Source organism: Anguilla rostrata, chromosome 2 (assembly GCF_018555375.3).
Source record: "Anguilla rostrata isolate EN2019 chromosome 2, ASM1855537v3, whole genome shotgun sequence".
NCBI lineage: Eukaryota > Metazoa > Chordata > Actinopteri > Anguilliformes > Anguillidae > Anguilla > Anguilla rostrata.
In genome coordinates, this window is record NC_057934.1 from 36,024,954 (window position 1) to 36,046,295 (window position 21,342).

The 21,342-nt window shown below is 44.3% G+C and overlaps 1 protein-coding gene across 9 annotated transcripts in view; it reads right to left on the reverse strand.

Moving 5' to 3' along the window:
• Window positions 1–622: 622 nt before the first annotated feature.
• LOC135247895 (gap junction gamma-1 protein-like) overlaps window positions 623–21,342 on the reverse strand; it is a 64,111-nt gene continuing 43,391 nt past the window's right edge. For 8 of the 9 annotated variants that reach the window (XM_064321864.1, XM_064321858.1, XM_064321860.1 and 5 more), the window contains one exon: window positions 623–6,548. In XM_064321864.1, coding sequence (XP_064177934.1) covers window positions 5,157–6,494 — 1,338 coding nt within the window. In that variant the 5' untranslated portion in view covers window positions 6,495–6,548 and the 3' untranslated portion in view covers window positions 623–5,156. Of the gene's footprint in view, window positions 6,549–6,646; window positions 6,737–21,342 lie in introns of those variants that run through there. The other variant, XM_064321867.1, reaches the window with a different exon arrangement.

Below are 21,342 nucleotides of genomic sequence, written 5' to 3' on the forward strand. Positions count from 1 at the left end.
TTCTGTGATGGTAAAAGCACTGTGATGGTCACAGCACTGACAATTTGGTATTCATAATTTGGATTATGTTATTATATATGATGCTGGTCCTGGTTCAGCCTAGACACCAACTGAATACTGAGGGTAAATATTCTTCATCTGGAGTTTAGGCGGTATCTTATCGCTAGAAGTAGTTTCATTTCAGACAAATGTATTTGCCCAAAATGAAACATTTATACTTTCCTTAAAAACACCTGTAATAAATTGTATAAATTATAAACTATTAATTTAAATACTTTTTAAAAGTATGACAATTACTGACTGACAATTTCTATGAAATGAACAAAATCCCTATTCAGAGTGTTTTTTTATATTTATACGAATGTATAAAAAAATATGCATACTATGGACACACCTTTGTACACAACGTGGGCTATATAGAAGCAACTGAAAAGATTGAAAAGACAAGTCTGTCTCCAGCAGAAAAACACCTCCTGTTTTAAAATATCTTTTCAACTGAAAGAAAGGGACAGGATAATTTTTCCCTCCAAACATCCTTTGTAAAATGTATATGTAATTGGCGCAAGAATCCACTTCATTCTTATCGCCTTAAGTGTTACGAGAGAAACATATTGAAATACAATTATTTATATTTGAGTAATGTATTTATTTTTTTCTTAGCAAAATAGTTCTGAACATGCATTTGGAATACTTTTTTTCATACAAAATGGTTTCCCAAAATGGAACTATTTGTACAGTGCTGAGATTTCCAGCTTGCAAATTTCAAATTTCAATTTTCAACAAAATGTCAAAGAAACATAAACTCTTTTCACAAAACATGACATAGGCAGGCTGGTTAGGATCTGTGGCCCAGGGTGGACCTGAACAGTGCTCTCAAACTGATATTTTCTTTCCACCTAAAACAATGCTTTGGCAAAACATAAACAGATCTTGTTACTCTGCTAAAAGGATATGTGGGTCTTAGATACCACAGAGGGAACTTCTGTTTAGCCGATATGACTACAAACAATTACTTTTGCCACTGAGTTTACAGTACTTGAGGCTGACATTTAACAGAAAAAGAATGTGATAAAGCCTTGCATGTCCATAAAGACTCAACAACAGAAGTTACAATAACTCAGTGGAACTCAAAAGTGGATTTGTATTCACTGAAATTCACGCACATGGGCCAACTACTGCAATTTACCAAGCTATTATTTTGATACGTGAAAATAAGATTTAAAGAACAAAATGGACAAATTAAGTATTTTATTATCCAGGAAATTAGGTTACACTGGGATGTGCTCTCGATACTGAAGTGACCCTAAGATGGCCATTTTCCCTCTATGCACACAGAAACACACACAGCCTAAAACTGAGCCCTGATGAACCCCAGCTACAGATACAAAGCAGGCGCACCTCACCATTCACAGCAACAGGCTCATCACTGCCACTACTGAAACCCAAAAACAGAAGCACAACAATGTGTATACTTTCCTCTCATAACCCCTGCCCCCACCCTCCCTTTTCACTTCTCAGTTCTGCCTCAAGACACTACTGTGGAAACTGTATCGACACAAGGAGCTCAGCCATTCAAGCATGTAAACCTCTGCCAACACACTTGCCTGCAAGCCAGTTATTATAAGCCTTATTACACGCCACACAGTACAAGTGTCAATCAAGCATATCTCTTACAAACAACAATTGGTAGTCTGCAGGTGCCTGGTGCATTGTTGCAGAGGTAACCTAGGAAACAAGATTTAAACCCTCTCTACACCTGAAGTCAATTTTGTCCAGCCACAGCAGTCTCCCAGTAATAGTTGGTGAAACATGGTGCCCAGTAACTCACAACGCCACTTCGGAGCCCACTGGCCATTCATAGCAGTCCAGTTTCTGGCTTAAATTCAAATAAAAAAGTTCAGTTTGCTTTCTTATAAAAACTATCGTTGTGGGGTTGGACATTGAGGTAAATCACAGTAACACAGTGTACACTCTAGTATGCTTCTGCAGCCCAGGATCCAAACAGCTGCAGAATCTGCTGCCTTTGATTTGCTCTTTTAATTTGTTCATTGGGCTGATCCCAATGCTACTGGAAAACAACATCCTTGTCCACACCTTCTTAAAGATATCCTGCTCCTTATTGTTCCTTTATGTTTCTTGTAGCCCCTTTCTGAGCCTGCCTGGCAACCAAACCCAAAGCATTCTGGGAAATGTATTTTTATTGAAAACTAACATTAATTCAGTGAACCTCTATAAAACAATACCAATTTACAATTTGAATTTTAAAAAAGTTTGGAGAACACCTCCACGAAAACTGACATGTGTGATATGTTTTAGTTCCCTTTCTTACTTGTCCGATTTTAGATTTGTCCAACATTTCAAAGAAAAAGTTTGAATGTGATAGCTCTCAACAAGTGCCACTTAATTTTCATCTCATTCCAAAATCTTAAAATCTATGACTTACAACATAGAAAACAAAATAACATTATACACACATTATGAAAATATAAAGAACTAGTCATAAATGTATTTTCTTATGACCTTTCAGACTGTAGAATAATAGTATGGCTGCAATATTCCTCACTCAAAAACAACTAGCCTAATCAACCATGCTGAAAAACATGTCCCCTTGGCATAGCAATTATAATGCTTAAAACAGTGTCTGGTCTTTCGGTGGCCAAAGGCTCTTGTAAATACCCTCATTTTAACACATTTTGTACAATATTAACAAAAAGAGCACTCATATAGTGCACATATAATCAAACATGTTTAGCATATACCAAGGTACAAACTTCAGATATCACAAGGAGGTTTTCTGGAAGAAAAACCAGACAGGAAGCAGGATTATGCAGAGATGCTGTCAAAACCAGAAGATACAATCTATACAGAGAGCTAGCACTGGATATTAGCTGTTCAGTACTGTATAGCATAGGTATTTGCATTCAGATACTGGTTATTGCACAGTTGACGCAGTTTATCAAGTTGTTGAGGTACTGAGGGAGAACTATACTGTAAGTGCTACAATAACATCTGTGCCACGTGTGACTTCAGTGACTTATATTTGCTACTGATGTCAGTGACCGGGGCTTTGACTAAAGCAGTCGGATTCAATAGCTTGTTCAATGGCTACCCAAAGTAGTTCCCCTTCATGAATATCCAGCTTCAGAATGGTAATGGAATGGGTAATAATCTGCATCCCGGAACCTCTCACAGAGGCCTCCGTCAGAGATATTTCCCCAAGATTGTCCAGTGGTAACTTCAGAGTGGTAGAAATATCCATGCCGTTTGGAAAAAAAATATATATCAGGATTTATTTATTTTTTTGTGATCATGCACACTGGCATATCCTCGGCAGTAATATGGAATGCCTCCGCTAATATAAAGCATTTACTCATTTAGTACCTGCCTTTACATCACTGGCCACCAGAGGACCTCCCAAAGCCAGAGACAGAACCCTGTGTGATAACAGAAGTAAGGGAACTGGAAAGCTATGGCTTTCTCTGGGCATGAGGAGGAAAGGAGTTCAATTTAAAGTTTTGAAATTTAACTCCCACAACAAATTATCCCTGAGGAAAACATATTAGTCTTGTTTATTCATAAATGAATGGCAATACCGTGTTATATGAGGGAGAAGGGTTTCTGTGTTTTTGCCGTCAGTCAGTAGGCTGTTTATGACAACTTCAGAGCCTTGGGCTTGTGACAACCCCCTGGTAAATGACCTATGTAATACAATTACAGGTTTTTGCTTTTCGGGAAGACTGGACAGGTTGTTGGACTCTGACCAGAACTTCCCAAATAAATGAAACTATAGGCAGAATTTACCTTGATATAGTGCATGGCATCAATCCCGAGACAACATTCCTGCTGATAACCTTTACCACAGGAACAGTGGCTTTTTGTACAGGTATAAAGAGGTCGGGGTTGTGGGCCTGGACACTTTGGAGGCATGCTGCTACAAATGAAGGCTCCAAGCTCCACATCCACCTCCAGCTAGTGGGACCATTAAGGCACTTTGCAGAAATACAGCATCAAAGTCTCCTTCTCTTCCAAAGCAACAGCACGGACAGCACCTAAACAGACAGTAACACTGCATATCCCAGCATGCAACAGGTTGTCTTTTCCTTCTCTTTTTCGGCCACTTATTATCAGTCACAATATCAAATGTACAATACAAAATTATTTTAAAAGTCCATAAATCAGAGCCTGATGTTTTCCTCAAAAAAAAAAATGGAGGCCTCGTCCAGAAAACTGACGTGAGAAGAGGTTTGGCACTTGTGTCAGTTAAAGATGACTGGCACGCAACCGGCCTATGTGATGTAGTCTGGGACTGTCACAGTTCCGCTGGCTTCCATGGGTCCATGCATGCCTAAATTCTGTTTATTATGTACGCCATATCTGCCATACTGTCTAAGGAGTGTTTCATTGTGGATGATTAATACTGTCATACTGAGTTTGTAACATATTATGGTGTATTGTGTGCTGTGTTATGTCTAGAGGGTTTTGTTTGTCAGACGTTGTTCTGTTGTATATTATGTGTTCCTGTGTGTTAGTGAACTCTGCTGTTTTGTCTCTAATGTGAGCTGCGAGTTCAGTGTACTGCATGTTGTCAGCTGCTCTTGGTCATTCGCTTCTTTGTCATATGTGGAAAGAAAACTTTTCAGCGATGAAGGGCAGTGACAATGTAGTTAATGAACGAATGAATTCTCTTTCAATGCCTCTCTCAAAAAGGTATTCCTTTTAAGAACAAAAGACCCCTAAATTCAAAACGCATATTCTTTTTATAAACCAGAATGGTCATCACTGAATTATCAAAAATATTAAACAAATTGCATTTGCGAGTGCTCTTTAAAATACATTCTTAGAATTTTTAAACAGTTAACTAGTACTCGCCAGCCCTAGATTCAAGTATGTGGTTGGTCTTTTTTAGAAGTACCTTGAGAAAGCGTAAACGATCAGACTGTGTTATATGGAAACTGAACTAGTGGAGGACGACAGAGACAGATACATCTGTGGTTCATAGAGCCAGCCCTGGTCGCCAGTGACGTTATGTGCAAGTAAGCGTCTGCTGGAGTCAGGTCACAGACCTGCAGTCAGGTACAATGAGGAAAGGGAATCCGACGGCATGAAGCCGGTATGAGGTGTGGGCAGCGGACCCTGTGGGAGAGGAGGCAGCACGCTTAGATCCACACGGAAGGCTTGCCCTCCACGGACTTGCTGCTGCTGTTGCTGCTGCTGCCTCCGCCTGCCTTATTGGCGCCGTGCTTGGAGCCAGAGCGGTGCTTGCGGTCCCGCTGAGGCTGGCTGATGTTGCTGTGGTTGTTGTTCTGGTGCTGGTGGCTGTAGGCCTGGATGGCGGCCTCCAGCCTGTCCTGGGCCTGCCGGATCTCTTTCTGCAGGCTCCCGCGCACCTCCTCCAGGGGGAAGTTGTCCTCGTTGCTGCCAAACTGCTGCTGCTCCTCCTGGGCTATGTTGGCTTTGTTCTGCTTGCAGGCTATCTTGGCGTTGCTCAGGTCCGTGAACTGGATCTGGTCGGGCTTCACCACGATGTTGTAGCCGGGCGGGGCGGAGGGGGTGTTCCAGGAGAAGGGGTAACTGCCGTACCCTCCCACCTCCCCGGATTCGCCAACCGGTACCACAGGAGCCCTGCTAGCGACCCCGGGACCCATGGAGCCCAGGTGGTACACGTCTTCCTCTGGCGGACCGCGGCGGGTGCGCAGGATGTCGCAGATGGTGCCCACGCCCAGGTGCAGCATCTCCCATATGTTGAGCGCCAGGCAGAGGACCGTCACCCCGTACATGATGCGCAGGAAGATGGTCTTCTCGGTGGGCCGCGACACAAAGCAGTCGACACTGTGTGGGCAGGGCTTTCCTGAGCACACAAAGACTGGCGGAACGGCGAACCCGTACAAGGCGTACTGGCCCGCCAGGAAGCCCACCTCCAGCAGCGTGCGAGTCAGCAGCTGCAGCACGTAGATGCGCATCAGCCCGTCCTCCCTGATTCGCTGCCGCCCGTCGTGCCTGGCCTTGGGCTTCCCCTGAGGCGTAGCCTCGCTGCGGCTCTCCATCTCGGGCACCTCGTAGATCATCGGGTCCTCCTCCTGGTCGTCCTCGGCCTCCTCGATCCCCCGGTGCTGCCGTCGCCCACCAAAGAACATCTTCCGCGGCTTCCGGTGGGCCAGGGCCCCGGCCCCGCCGGACTTTCCCTCCTCCAGCCGGGCGATCTTGTTGACGGCGTAGCCGAGGTACATGAGCGAGGGCGTGGCCACCAGAATGATCTGGAAGACCCAGAAGCGCACGTGCGAGAGGGGGGCGAAGGCATCGTAGCAGACGTTCTCACAGCCCGGCTGGCCTGAGTTGCAGACGAACTTGCTCTGTTCGTCGTAGTAGATGGACTCCCCTCCGACGGCGGTGAGAACGATGCGGAAGACGATCAGCACGGTCAGCCACAGTTTCCCCACGAAGGTGGAGTGGTTGTGGATCTCCTCCAGCAGACGAGTGAGGAAGCTCCAGCTCATGGTGTCACTCAACAGCGGGGCAGGGAGTGTCCCTCACGCACCGGCTCATAGACTCTGCAGTGGAAAGAGGGACAGAGGGAGTTAGACCTCTCGCTCACTCACACAGCACTCTTTACACACTGAAGGCAATACAGAACCAGTGAGATTCTTACAAGAGGACTGCCGACATTAGCAGAGATGCTAGCAAAGATACACAAAGCAGAGATGCTGTCATTGTTTGCTTTCCAGCTCCACTTGTCCCAGTGCGCCCCACTTTGTGGATCCCAGTTTCTTAACATGTTGAACCGCCACCCAGCAGGCCTCTAAAGTATGCATGTGTCAAAACATTAAACATCCTCATATGGAGAATATCATAAATTAAAGTACAGCAATTAAAAACGTGTAAGCTGTCATTCTGCAAAACTTCTATTTTGCGGGTTCACCATTACATTTATTTTGCATTACATTGCATTTATTCGGCAGATACGTTTATCCGAAGCGACAGACAATAAGTGCATACCAAAAGTCATTGGAGCGACTACAATACCCAGGTCCGATAAGGTACAACACTCATCTTGTACAGTTATTCATAGCCATGAACACATTAAGTCCTAGCATGAAAGAGGGGAATTTAAGTGATTAAAATGATCCCAGATTGGGAGTGCCCCGCAGAATGGTGATAGTTAGTTAGGCCAGGTATAGTCTCATGAAGAAATGAGTCTTCAGACCATGGCGGAAGATGGGCAATGAGGGAGTGGTTCGTAGAGGAACACGGAGTTCATTCCACCACTGGGGAGCTAGGGTGGAGAAGCTTTGTGGTAGGGACGAGCCAGAAGCCTTCACCCGGATGGAAGGGGGTGCAAGTTGCCCTGCTGCCGCAGAGCGGAGTGGTCCAGCTGGAGTATGGGATTGAATCATGTCCTGTAAGTAGGCAGGGGCCATCCTGTTGACTGTAATGTAGGCGAGGGTCACGGCTTTGAACCTGATCCTGGCAGCGACCAGTAGCCAGTGGAGAGACCTCAGCAGAGGAGTGACGTGGGAGAACTTGGGAAGGTTAAAGACAAGTCGGGCAGCAACATTTTGAATCATCTGTATTACACAGTTTACTGCGACAGAATCTATTTGCAGAAGTATTTTCCAAAAGAGACATGCAACCAATTTTAAAATTCAACTGAATTTTTGAAACAGAAGAAGTTTTAATAAGCTTCAACACTATCAAAATTACATAACTTGAGTTTCTACGGCTAGGCACACGTCTACTGTTCACAGAGACAGGAGACACTCATGAGCTTGCTTAATCAAAGTAGCTCCAAAGGTGGATGTGCTTTGGATGTGTTTTTGAAGTGAAACCTTTCAGTCAAGAAGTAAAATTTCTGCAGCAGGTTAAAGAAACAGACGTAGAAAACTATGGATGATTTATTGTACTCAAAAAAGGATTGCAGTAAATAAAAATACATGATTTTGGACATGCACATTCAAATTAAAAAAAAAATAATATTCAAAACATTTACACTAAGGTTTGTTTTTATGGAGGAATTTTTAAAACAATACAGGTTCAATTTTGTAAAGACAGGTTTTTCAAAATTAAGACATCTACATATTTGTTATTGTGTACGACAAGTTAACATGCTCGCAGTTTTCCACTACAAAAAAAGTAAACTGGGATACTGAAGGAACTAAAAGTAAAATAATTTCTGGTGCTCCACATCCACATATGTTGTTGGGGGAAGACCACAGGATTTTTACTCAGAGAAAAGCCTGTGACGGGGTCGCACACTGTACAAGTCTCTCGCTGTGAGAGCGCTACAAACGCACCTCTGCGATTGTATCTAACGTACCCCTGGCTGAGCAACAGGCCAGAAAGGGGGTACTGCTCTGGAGGAACACACATGCTTACAATTAAGGGCTGCTGAATGCCAACAATACATTATGGCAAAGTGGAAAAAAACAGACCACCCCTCCCTACGGGGATATTCCAGTCAGCAATAACTTACATATGCACACGTGTACACAAACGCACTCACACGCGTAAACACAGCGCACAGATGTGTGCACGGTGAAAGGGGTTATTCTCCTTCAATCGATGTTGCCATCTTGATGTTACAATGTGGACTGGCCTTTGCAGAACGTGCTGTCTACAAATTAAATTGGAATGTGCAATATAATATTCTCAGTGAAAATAAATAAACATCACCATTAAAAAACGTCACAGAAAGGTTCAGTGGAAAACGCACATTAAATTAAGAACTTAGTGTAAATATGAATAGCAAATATTTCTCTTTTTATAACACTGAACTTTAAATAGAATTCCAAAGATTCAAAATTCCACTCCAAATATAACCACCTCACATCTGTGTGTGCTGATTTTGAAATATTAACATTGTCTTCATGAAAACAAAAGGTCCAAAATTATGAAGCATTGAGCTGCCAGAGGCAACATAGGTTTTTATGGTCTGAAATACATAAAAAAACATAACTCCTCACTTCATAACTCCTCACAACTTAACCGCAGAATTCCATTTTTCCTATTTGATGCCTGCCAAAAGGTAATCTGGACCACATTTAGAAAATAAAAACACACATATACAGTACACACACACACAACTACATAAAACCATGCTGTACAATAACTACAAAATGATGAAACAATTTTGAAAAAGAGAAAACGAGCGATGGTATAGACCGTAGAAAACCAGTTTCCTGTACGGTGTCAGTCTTAGCCGAAGGGCTGAAAAATCAGACTCCCAGCCGACCCAAGTTCCAGGGGCAGAACCAGGAGAGATCAGAAGGCTCACCAATCTCAGGCTGCCAGCCGACCTACGTACCAGGATGCAACAGCAATTCAGTGGTAAGTGCGACTGACAGTTAGACAGTCTCAACCAATTGTACCGTTTTATCCGGCAATAGCCTTATTGGCAAATATTAGGCCTCCACTGAAATTGAACTGTAGCCACGACACTTCTGTATTTCAAATTGTAAAAAGCAATAAGAAGCGAAAGATTCTGAAAGAAGGACACAGATGGAGATGTATGATTGAGAAACAGTAAACAGTAACAAAAAGAAAAATACCGGAATACAGAGAAAAGGAAGGAGTTCAAAACTGCACAACCTAGAAGACTAGATGTATGGCCTCACTCTCCTCACCCTGAATATTAATATACATTTCTTTGCTTGGAATGTCAATTTGACAGCTAGTTTTAATACTTTTAATACAGTCTATAATCTGCCCAACCACTATGACTATTTGCTCTGACAGATTCCCCAAACCTCTCTATTAACTTTACCCACAACTCTGGGCCAGCCAGTCGAAGATGGACTCTCCTCTATAGCGGGCTCATCCTTAAATTTCTTCCCATCAGTTTTTTTTTTCTTCGGACTGGAGAGTTTTTGTTTTGTTTTGTTTTAATCTCACTGTTTAATCTCTCTATTTTTTGAGGGTTCAGTTCCAGTCTTTCCAAATTTTCCAGTAAAGAGAAAATTTGTGACAATGTCTCTAAAAGCAGTACATTAAACTGAACTGAATGTACTCATCCTTGACGAGACACATTGGGTTATTAGCACCACAAGCATCCATTACACCAGAGCCTGCTGTAAGGATCTTTTGCTTTTCACGGTAAAGGACCGAATGACACAAGAACGAAAGACAGGCGTCTGGGTCACTGAACTCCCAGTTTCTAAAAAACAGAGACAAAGGGTCAAAAGCACACTTTTTTGCATTCAGCAGCACACAAAACAGACCACATTCAAAAATACACCTGCAAAGTTAGGCTATGTAATGGCCTAGTTATGAAGCTAACAGAGTAGAAGTACTATTATCTTGACTCAACAGAAACTAGGACTACTAGTAGTTAGGCAGCGATCCAGGGGAGCTAGAATCCAACTGGAAGAATATTCTTTATTTCATACAAATTATGTACCATTCAAGTCTATGGGCCTTAAGCCCCATCGATACTCATTGCTAGCCAACTTCTAATGGTTTGAAAAAACATTACATACCTGGTCTGCCATATTGGTTATAATCAGATGTAGGCAGGGCGAGTCCCAATTCCATACCAGCTCCAAATTTCCGGTAAACTCTGAGCCTATCAGTGAGCAGGAGCTACATTTTCCCAGCTGATTATTGTCAACACACAAAGGAGATAAAGTCACATACTAGTGTAACGTACCAGGAGGAAGAGTACCAGGTGGAAGCAAACTCCAGAAACATTTATATACCATTTGTATACAAACCCCACAATGACAAATGATGTACTACATACATCCTATTTTCAGTGTAATGAAAATGTGAATGGTTTGACACAGTGCATCGGAAAATATTAAGATGCTATTATTCTGCCACTACCTGAACATCTAGCTCTAAAAAGTAAACAAAAAAAATAAAACACACAGCCGATGTCAGCTTAAGAGAGGACCAGACTCCCCATATCCACTACTGATGTGCAGAAAGGGGGGGGGGTCTGTCTGTGCACAGAGGCCTCCACCTTCCCACCTCCCTCGAGCCCTCCACCTTATCTACCCAGCAACTTGCTGACAGGGCAGTGATCCCGGATCTGGAGCAGAGCTGCACGTCTCCAGCTCCGGCCCTGCAGAGCCAGACGGCCCCCGTTGAGTTTATAGCAGCTCTCAATCAGCCGCCATTTCATCCAAGTAATGACTTGAATGAGGTAAATAAAACCTGATCTGGAGTGAATGGATGAAATATTGAACCCCTGCTGACCAACGAGAGCGAGCTGCTTCTCCTGCTGATTCCAGCATACTGCCGCTGCCTCCTGACCTGAAGCTCGTGGAGCAGCCCAGGTGTTCCAGCCCTACGCCGCACTCAATAAAACACGCGCGGCATCGATCGCTGGGGCCCATATATGGCAGTGGTTAGGCCCGGGAAGGAGAGCATCAGGAATGCGGTCTGCCTGCTGGAGAATGCCATCACGAGGGGCCCTGCCATAACGGCAGCACACCTGGAGAGCTGTCAAAAGACACGCTCAACTGAATGCATATAGGGAAAAACGCAAATGCACACACCTGATGACAATAAATACAATTCTTTACAAGAACAGCAGAATTAAACATGAAAAACGGAGAACTCTCTTCGTCCTTCTCTCTTTAACCTCTGTCCATTACTCTTACTAAAAATACAACATGGAGGCAGCGGAAATGAATATGTAATCAACAGAGCAGTTAATGCAGGGTAATAGGCACAAGGCTCTAGTGGTCACTTGAAATAAGGTTTCCTCTGAAACTCTCCCATACGGTCTTACTTCCCCCCTTGTATAAAATAGCAGTGATTAAACTCCCAGAGCTCCATGGGAAACAAGCTTCTAACAACAGGCGTGGCCCCATAGCCAAGGCAGGCTTCATTAACTCCCTCATATGTTAATTTAGTTCACAGGGAGCTGGTCCGTGAGACTCAAGTTAGTGGTGTATAGCCTTGCATAGCACAGTGTCAGGGAAAAGGGAGCAGATGTGGACTTGGTGTCACTCAGAGGGATGTCTACTGGGATTGATATTTATGATACAGAGAGCGCTTCTCTGCACTCCTATGCATCCACATAAATCACAACTCCTTCACAGCATCATGGTACATCTTTCACAGAATTTCCCTGGAACGTGGAGAGCCGCCCTCCATCTTGGGACTCCACTCGTTAAAAAAAATTCCCTCATATCGACTCAGTATCAGTGGCTGTGATGGAGGCCTGGCTATAACACCTAGGAGGAAAAACCACTTGCTAGCATGTTTCAGAAAATTAGCACAGTAACTTCCAAAATGGCAGACCTATGCATCAAGACACTCCTTATAGATACTGGTTTAGCACCAGAAAATCAACAACCTGGATAAGCAAAACTAAATTACAAGGCATGCAGCAGAATTCAGTATTAGCCCGGGTATGCGTTTAAGGGCACAGAGATCTTAGAATTTCAGCAAACTGACAATTACCAGGTTTTAAAACTATTTCAGCCATGTTATGAGGTATGCTCACAGAACATCTGCTTGTAAGAATTTAAACATTATTTCCAACATACCAGCAAATCCATCTGACAAGTTAAACACGGTACACTATTCTCTTAAATGAACCCCTTCGCACAGATGCCAAATCTGGCCAATCTTCACCCATTTAGGTAATGTTCTATTTAAGGCTTTATAACCCCAGATGTGAGCATCACAGAGACATGGAAAACAGCTTAAATAAAGCAAGACACTTTTACTATTTACAATACTGACTTTACAGTCGATTAGTTTATATTTGTAAATTTAGGTAAAAATAAAGTGACACAAATGCAATTATCTTGGCAAAAATAAAGTTGTTCTCCTTTAGTTTAGTTTGAAATTAAATACTGAGAGATCAGACACATAAAACAGAAGAAATATACATGCCCTGGATCATAAAGTCCTTGCCCACAAGTGTGCAAAATCTGAGGGTGATATGCACAACTACTACATATCTATGAAGCAAAAAGTAAGCAGTGTACCCTGGTGTCCCTTAATGTCCCCAACTCCATACAAAATGTCTAAATTGTGCATTGCTGTAAATCATAACATGTAATCATATATTTCACTACAAATAAACTGTTGTGACTCATGAAACTGCGACTCATTTTCATCATTATCAAGTGGGAATGACCATCTTTTCATCAGTACAGGGGTCTAAGATATATTGGGTCCAAAAACCTATCCAAAACCACACCAAAAATGAATAAAAGGCTTTTTGTGCCTTATATTGGATTAAGATGAAACATTGATATCACATAGAAAAATAATGCAAAAAAGTCACATACAGTGGTATACATAATATACAAAATATATATCATTAATTCTTGTATGTTTTCTGTACTCTATGTACAGTATGTCATTTTTGGTGCATGGGGATGGGATGACATTTTACAAATGTGACTATTTATGATCACTCGAAGGGAAATTTTGCATTCATCTTGCATTATCAGCACACAGTCAATTTGAATTAGTATTTTCCATGCCCTAAATGACACGAATAGCCCATGGAGATACTAAGGCCCAAAATTATGTACAGTACGACTGCAATAAAATAATATTCCACCATAATAAAATTTTGGCAATAATCTAACTTTACGAGAAACTGGTTCATAACACAAGACTGAACCACTTATGAATGCTTACACTACAGTATGTGAAATGCCCACATTAGTGAATAGTGCAAACCTCTTGAAAGACACTCAATTTCATAGTGAGTGCTGAGTGGTATGAATTTTAACAAAGCACACCACGACCAGCCACTACACTAACACTGCCCAGGGTACACTTACAATGCCCTACACTAACACCTACAATAACCCTCAATACAAATACGCTGACCATTATTAGCAAAGGCAAACAGTTGTCTCCTATGACCAAAGCAAATACAACAAACTTCCTTATTTTAATTTATCAAATTATAGCTAACAAAATGTGCAGACGGGCTCAAATTGTATGTCGATCCAAAACGGATACATACATACCCTTACCATAAACATAGAGTATCTTTGGGTTGATACCTGCTATATAGGTTATGGGTTTGAACTTATGTTAAGTTACCTTTAAAAGGACAATAGAAAATTAAATATTATTATTACAGTTTAGCAAATATTTCAGGTAAATTATGAGCCTGCTTTGTGCAGTTAACAGGGAACCATACGACAGACCTCAATGTTCCAGGCTGTACAGTCGGCAGTTTGACCCTGCAGGCCTGACGCTGCAGATGTCCGGCTGAACAGCGGACCCACTTACACTCACAAGCCGTCATAGGGTAAAGCAGCGGGTCTCCCACACGCCAGGAGAGGGGACGCAGCGCTGCGGAATCAGCATGGCTGCGCAGTGGCTGCGCGTTGCGCCAGACTGCGAGGGCTCGGTGGGAATGTTCACTCTCTGAAGCGAGGTCATCTGAGAAGGCAGGCGTTCTCGCTTCTCCTGCGCGCTCCGATCGGGCGCTCGGCTTGAGGCGCCGACGGGTTGATGGATGTCTCAATCTCGCTGCGGGGTCTGAGCATGCCTCCGCAGTAGCATCTCTCAGGGTGAAATAAATACACCGGCCCATCATAAATCCACACAAGAAAAGGGCCCTTCGTGAATATTGTGTGTGACGGGGACGGTATGAATCCAAAGTGAAGGGCTCTCCTTTGGCAGATCGCATGCATCCGCTTGACAGATGTCCTGTATCTCACACAGAAAGGGTTCTTCAGAGGTGACATGGGACCATCCAGCTTCTTATCCCTGTGGCTAAAAGTGTGCTATAGTGATTATGGAACAGGACTTACAGCACCAAGGTTGCAGATGAAATTTCTAAAAGGGGTGCTGCTGTTTTACTGAAGTGCTCTGTGTGGGGCGCTTCAGTAAAATCCAGCTTTTTGGATCGGCGGAATAGTACAATATGAGCTACATCAGTCGTCTGGCCGTCTGTGGAGCGATGAAACAACAATATATTCTATTCCCCATTGTAAAACTGAATTCAGAGCAAAACACATTTAGAAATCAGCAGCTTTTGTGAAAACAGAGTCTCTTCTCTGAGCAGCCCTTACTATGATGTGGGAATGCTGGGTCGTCTCGGCCCCTGTGTGCGCAAGCAAAAGCTGTGTGTGTGCATGAGTGTGTGTGTTTATGTGAGTGAGTGTGTGTTTATGTGAGTGTGTGCATGTGTGCATGTGAGTGAGTGTGTGTTTATGTGAGTGTGTGCATGTGAGTAGTTGTGTTTGTGTTAGCGAGCGTGTGTGTTTATGTGAGTGTGTGCATGTGAGTGAGCGTGTGTGTTTATGTGAGTGTGCGCATGTGTGCATGCGCAACAAATCCAGAGTAACTTCTGCCCCGTGCTCAGTATTACCATCTGCCTGAACTTTCAATTGATAGCGACCCAGGGGGGAGCAGGGCAAGCCACTCTAACACCTTCCAGGGACCGATACTCCCCCCTTCCCCCCAGAACCTCTGGCCCACAGGGCCACTAACACCAGCTGCGGCAACTGTATTGTAATCTAAAGGAATGATGGGTTCAGAAATGAGAACAAAAATCATCTAACTATTTTCCAGTCATATTTATGTAAACATCAAATGTTAAATCAAATGGCTATTGTTGAACTACACTCTGATATGACTTTTCACACAAACGAACATAAGACACACATGCACACACCAAAATCCACAAGCAGTGGCACGTGGCAGGTGACAAGTGGTTTACGACTGAGGGGTCTGTCATACATTACCTGTCAAAAGCCAATGAAAACTCCATCCTGAATGGCCCTGAGTTGACAGGTTGCGTCCTACCTGCCCGTGTATGTTACCAGAAAGCGCCCATCCGTTGGGCCTACCAATGAACTGGACCTCAGTAAAAAAAAAAAAAAAAAGCACAAATTGACCTTTTCAAAGTTCACACCGAGTTCATGTTTTGGCTAGTGAGAACAAACACAGCACACCGTGGCAAAACAGTGGTGGTCAGTGACTGAAACAGGGGAGGAACAGCGGTGTTTGACTGCAGAAGCCGCCTGCATTCATCCCATCCCCCACCAGGGCTCCCAGCACCCCAGGAACACGCAGCCAATCAGGGGCCCAAGTCAGAGAAGGGCGCCCCACGCGACCACGGTGCCAACGCGGGTGCAGACCCCCACCTGGGTCTCAAGCAGACGGACGTGCCCAGCACAACTTGGTGCTGCAGCACGCCCACCTCTAATTCATGAGTTCTGATGATGTGTCACATAAGCAGAATCAACTATGCAAAGTGCAACATCAGGTGTACGAGCCTCCAGCAAGGCTAAAAAAAAAAGCGCAGACTCTCTATCTACTGAACTTTAATTCACTGCACTGAGGACAGAGAGCACCTCCAGTTAAGTGTGTCGCTGTCTGGTCTGGCTGCACAATATGGCCAAAATATCAAATAACAAAATGCTGAGATTATTTTGCAGCACACTGCGTGTACGGTGTGACTAGCAAAGTGATTGCATGTTTTTAACAGCATCATAAGGTTAAGTTCCTAATGACGCCTTGGCATGTCCCGATGATTCAGCCGAAACACACACTCAGCAGACCTACTTCTAAGACAGACCACTGCAATGATTATACTCATACGATACTAACACAATAGAAAAAGATGAATTAAAACAAATTATTTCCAGCATTGTTTACTTGAATTGCTTGGGCTATTTAAACTAATCCTTTACTAATACAGCGGTCATTATCCATGTACATAACTCAGAATAAATAAAGTCTTACACAACAAAAAACTTCTTAGCAATAGAATTATCTGGACTGAACATAGTAGAAATTACAGTGTTGGACACTTGACATCCAACATCTCATCCAAAAATCTATTCTTACTCTTCTGGGAAGACTTTATACTAGATGTTCGAGCCTTGCTGCAGGGCTTTTCTTCCATTCAGCCAGATGAGCATTAGTGAGTTTGGGCACTGACTGGGCGATTAGGCCTGGCTCGCAGTTGGCTTTCTAATTGATCCCAAAGGTGATGGATGGGGTAGAGGTCAGCGTTCTGTTCAGGCCAGTCAAGTTCCTCCACACTGTTCTCGACAAAACCATTTCTATATGGACCTTGCTGTGTGCCCGGGGGCATTGTTATGCTGAAACAGATAAGGGCCTTCCCCAAACTGTTGGGGAAGCGCAGAATTGTATAGAATGTCATTGTATGCTGTAGCATTGCCTTCACCGGAACTAAGGGCCCAAGCCCAAACCATGAAAAACAGCCCCAGACCAAGTGGTGTCCAGATGCTTTTGGTCAAATGGTGTACTTAAAATCTTAAATAACTCAAAAGTATCTTAAATGCAAAACCAATCCAAATCCAAACCATTATCTGAAATGAGTTCCATGATGGGATCTGGTGCCTTTAGGCTAGCTTGTCAATCATAATATTTAATCCCACTTTGGTGGCCACATGTCTCCAGCACCATGTCCTTGGCTAGATAACGCAGATGACTCGGTTATCTCTTTGTGTCTTCAGGAGCTCCTGTCAAATGGGGCTGCCTTTGCAGATGCATGAGTGATGGATGTGTGTTAACTGGCTGGGCGGGGCCAGGTTTGGGACGTACTTTTGCTGATTGAGCACGATGCCTTCACCGCATGTCCAACAATAAATTCTGTGGTGTTGTTCCGCCTGTTTGTGTGTTAGTGTGTGTGTGTGCGTGTGTGTCCGTGTGCGTGCGTGTGTGTGAACTGTTATAAATGTATCAGCAATAACCACTTGATTTTAATGTGTCCATGTGTGCATGTGCGTGCGTGTGACTGAGCGTATGTTCCTACACATCTGTCACACTGGCATTGTCCAGCAGACTCCTTTTCTGCCTTGTGGCAGCTACGTCTCCGGCTGTGCTGGCGTGACCTCAGGTGTGACCAGGCGCTTAGTGAAGGTTCTGCAGCGACGCAGCACTAAACAGTAGGAATTAAACGCAAACAAACGCACAGTCGAATGAAATGCACTCTCCTGGTGCATTCCTCCCACATCACTCAAATGCCAGCGCATGCTCTGAGTGAGTGTTCAACTCTCGTTTCTGGGCTGGCAATCCAAATGCGCAACGCATACGTTCTTTATCTGCTCTTAATAAGAACATGCTGTTTGGGTTGACATTTTAAGTATATGCAAGAACAAGGCGCGCACACGCACGCACAAACCCTTTCCTAATTAATGGAATTTTCGCAAAGTCTCAGAACTAATCAACTTGCTCTGGTCAAATCCAAATCCTTCCAAACAATTATTGGGTTAGGTAAGGAATCTGTCCAAATCATTGGATGTATCCCAAATGTGAAAAGTACCTGACACACAGACTACACAGATACACAGACATGAACACACACACACACAGAAACAAACAAAAAGAACCCTGGGCCCGTTATCATGGAAACATCACAGTAATATTATTAAGATAATGTATTTCTCCCCAAAACCTCTATCTGATCTGGAGCCTTCCAGAACTCAGTCCCATTTCCGAGCAAGGGGCTCAGACGCACTCCTGCCCCAATGAAGCAGTCTGTCACGGCCCGGTGCAAAGATGACGGCTCTTGCACCAGGGCACAGAGGCGACGGCCTGCGCGGGTTAAGCAATATGGCCGACGGGGTCATCCTTCAAGAAGCTCTGGGCCGCGTTGCGCCGTCCCCCCCCCCCGGAGCTCTGTGTGCCGTTCTCACTGTAGCGAGGGGTTCACTCGAATGTTTCAGGAAACGTTAGCGTTCACAAACACAACGGATGCAGAGGGACTGGCATCCAGAGCCGGGGGCTACAGAGTGGAGCTAATGTAAAACACACACGCCGTCCCAAGACACAGCCAAGGGAGGCGGGGGGTGGGGGGGGGGGCAGCGGTTGGTGGTCCGAAGAACCAAACCAGCCCAAAAGGCTTGGCCGGTAATTTATTCCAGTCCCTGCCGTCGTTTCCAGACTGGCGTGGTGAGCGTCGCAAGCCGCGCGGAGTCTCTCCGCCGCTCTGCCTCCCGCGCACGGCCGGGCTGAGAAACGGGCCTCGTACTTCGCACCCTGACCTGAACAAGACCAGGGTCTGTTTCCAAAACCCTCGCTGTTCTCCCCTCGCGTTCCTAAAACTGGTTACTTCCTATCGATCACACGTGAAAAGTGCTTGGAGGCTCGCGCAGGCTAAACTAAGTCCAGTGGAGAGCTTCTGGTATGAGGTGCCACGTGCTGTTTACCGAAAAGAACAACCATTTATCCTCCGTGCTTTCCACAGAGCTGGCTTAATGTTCCTGGCCTGTCCGCTGCGAGACCTATGTAAACATGTACGGTACACGAGAGAGGGGGAACAACGATAAGCAAAGAATGCTTAACAATAACTGCTATTGCGATGTGCTGAGAGCAGCCTACTCCATCAGCGGCAAGCGCCGCGCGGGATCCACTTTAAAAGCCAACACCACAAGCGACAATACATCTTCTAGAAACATCCGCATGGCTCCGGCCCGCAAAGCAATAAGCAAGGGGCTATCATGGCTTTGGAAGGATTGCTGGCTCCAATGTTTAAGTTTCCCTGCCCGAAAATCCCGAGAATACAGCAAGAGGCCAGAGAGGGGGGGGCGGCGCTTCGAGCAATCGAGCCGGGGGCGGCGACCTCCTCCTGGACTTACATGGGAACGACAGCGGCGTGTCGCCCCGCCCCCAGGAAGCTGAGGTTCAGTGGAGTCAGGGTGTGGGAGAATGAAGAATGGTGACTGCATCCTGGGGTGGTGGAGGCAGGGTCAGGAGCCATTTCTTAATGAAAAATTCCTCAGTCATTCTTAAACTCTGAATTTGTCTGACCACTCGGACAAGCACAGGACGCACGAACGCTGCGTTCTGTGGAGTGCTTTCTTCATCAGAGAACACTTACAAGCAAAAAACACACCTACATACACAAAAAACAGGCGCACACAAACACACAAAGCTTTATACTAGAGGATAGTCCCCGTAGGATTAAAATGATACTCACATTATTAAGCCTATCATTCAAAAGGCTGTCATCTCCTACTTTTCCCCAATTCATACAATGCTCCTTTTCAGGGTTTGAGCTTTAAGTCTGGTACACTTTCAGTGTTCAAACCTAAAATGACGTTGGTGTTGTTTGGAGACACCGTCAGTCATCTGAGCTATGCATCCGCCTGGACTGTGATCCAGGATATCTCCCCTCTGACAAAGACAACGTCCTGTCCCCCATACCCCCCCCCGCTCATTTGCCCAAAACTAGGTCAGGGATGGGGGTTAGAAGTGAGGCAGATAAGTGGGGTGGGGGTGGTATGTGAACCAAAAAGGGGGGGAGGGGGGTGGTTGATAGAAGAGGGGGAATTTGGAGGCAGAGCGGGGTACTGTAGTCATGGGTGCTGAAGGACATAGATGCGTTCATTTGGGCACAACTTGACTGCAATGGACACGGGACGGGCCTCATGAGACTCTGGTTTTTTACGAGTTAGCCTTCGTGTGCTAATGCAAAACACCAAAATACAATAAAATATCTGGTACTGAATCGTTTTACATCGCGGGAAGGAAAGGGTTTATTTTTTGCCATCCCTTACAGGAATGGAATGAGTTCAATCCATCACCAGCCATCCGTTTTGAATTTATCGGTTCCCCCGAGGACCTTTGGCGATGACTCCCTATCAAATTCACAGCAGATTTAATACTTCATCCAGAAACAAAGATTAAACCAACTAAATCAATTAATGGCCGTTTTCAAGCATACATAATCATCTCGTAATTTACATCGCATCATTCAGCGAGTTAGCAGATGGCCATACTCAGGCTGTTTTCCAGTGCTCACGGAGTACATCTTATAGGCCTACACTCTGTAACTCTACAGAGCTGGATGTTTCTAGGAGACACCGAGAGAGCGGAATTTGGTAATGATGTAACCCCAACATCTCACCAGGATACGAACCCAAGGTTACACTGCTCTGAACCACAATGTCACAGTGTAACATCCTCATCATATCGTGCATCAATAGAAAATATTCAGAATATCATCAATTCGATCCAATAGTGCTCTATTAAGAGGTAGCGCTCCACAGTAAAGGCTCCCCGCTATAATCAGGACAGTCACTGCCCATCTTCTGCAGCACACCTATGTGAAGGCTCACCAAAGCATTTTGCATGGGTTAACCAGCCCTACCAAAGTGGCATCTAAAACTATACCCCTTAACCCATTCATTCCCTTTTAACTGCCACAGCATCGAATTTTAAGTAGCAAGATTATGTAGTATAGACTACTATGGTCTGTAACCCTGATGACTTGTTTGACCCTGATGACAGGGTCAAACAAATCATATTTTGGCATCAGGGCTGTTTGTTGCCTAAATTATTTATGCTCTTAAATATGGATAAGTTTCTGATAAATGGCTAAACGTAAATGTAAAATGTAGCTGGAGGTTGGTATTTCATTTCATCCACCTCCCATATTTT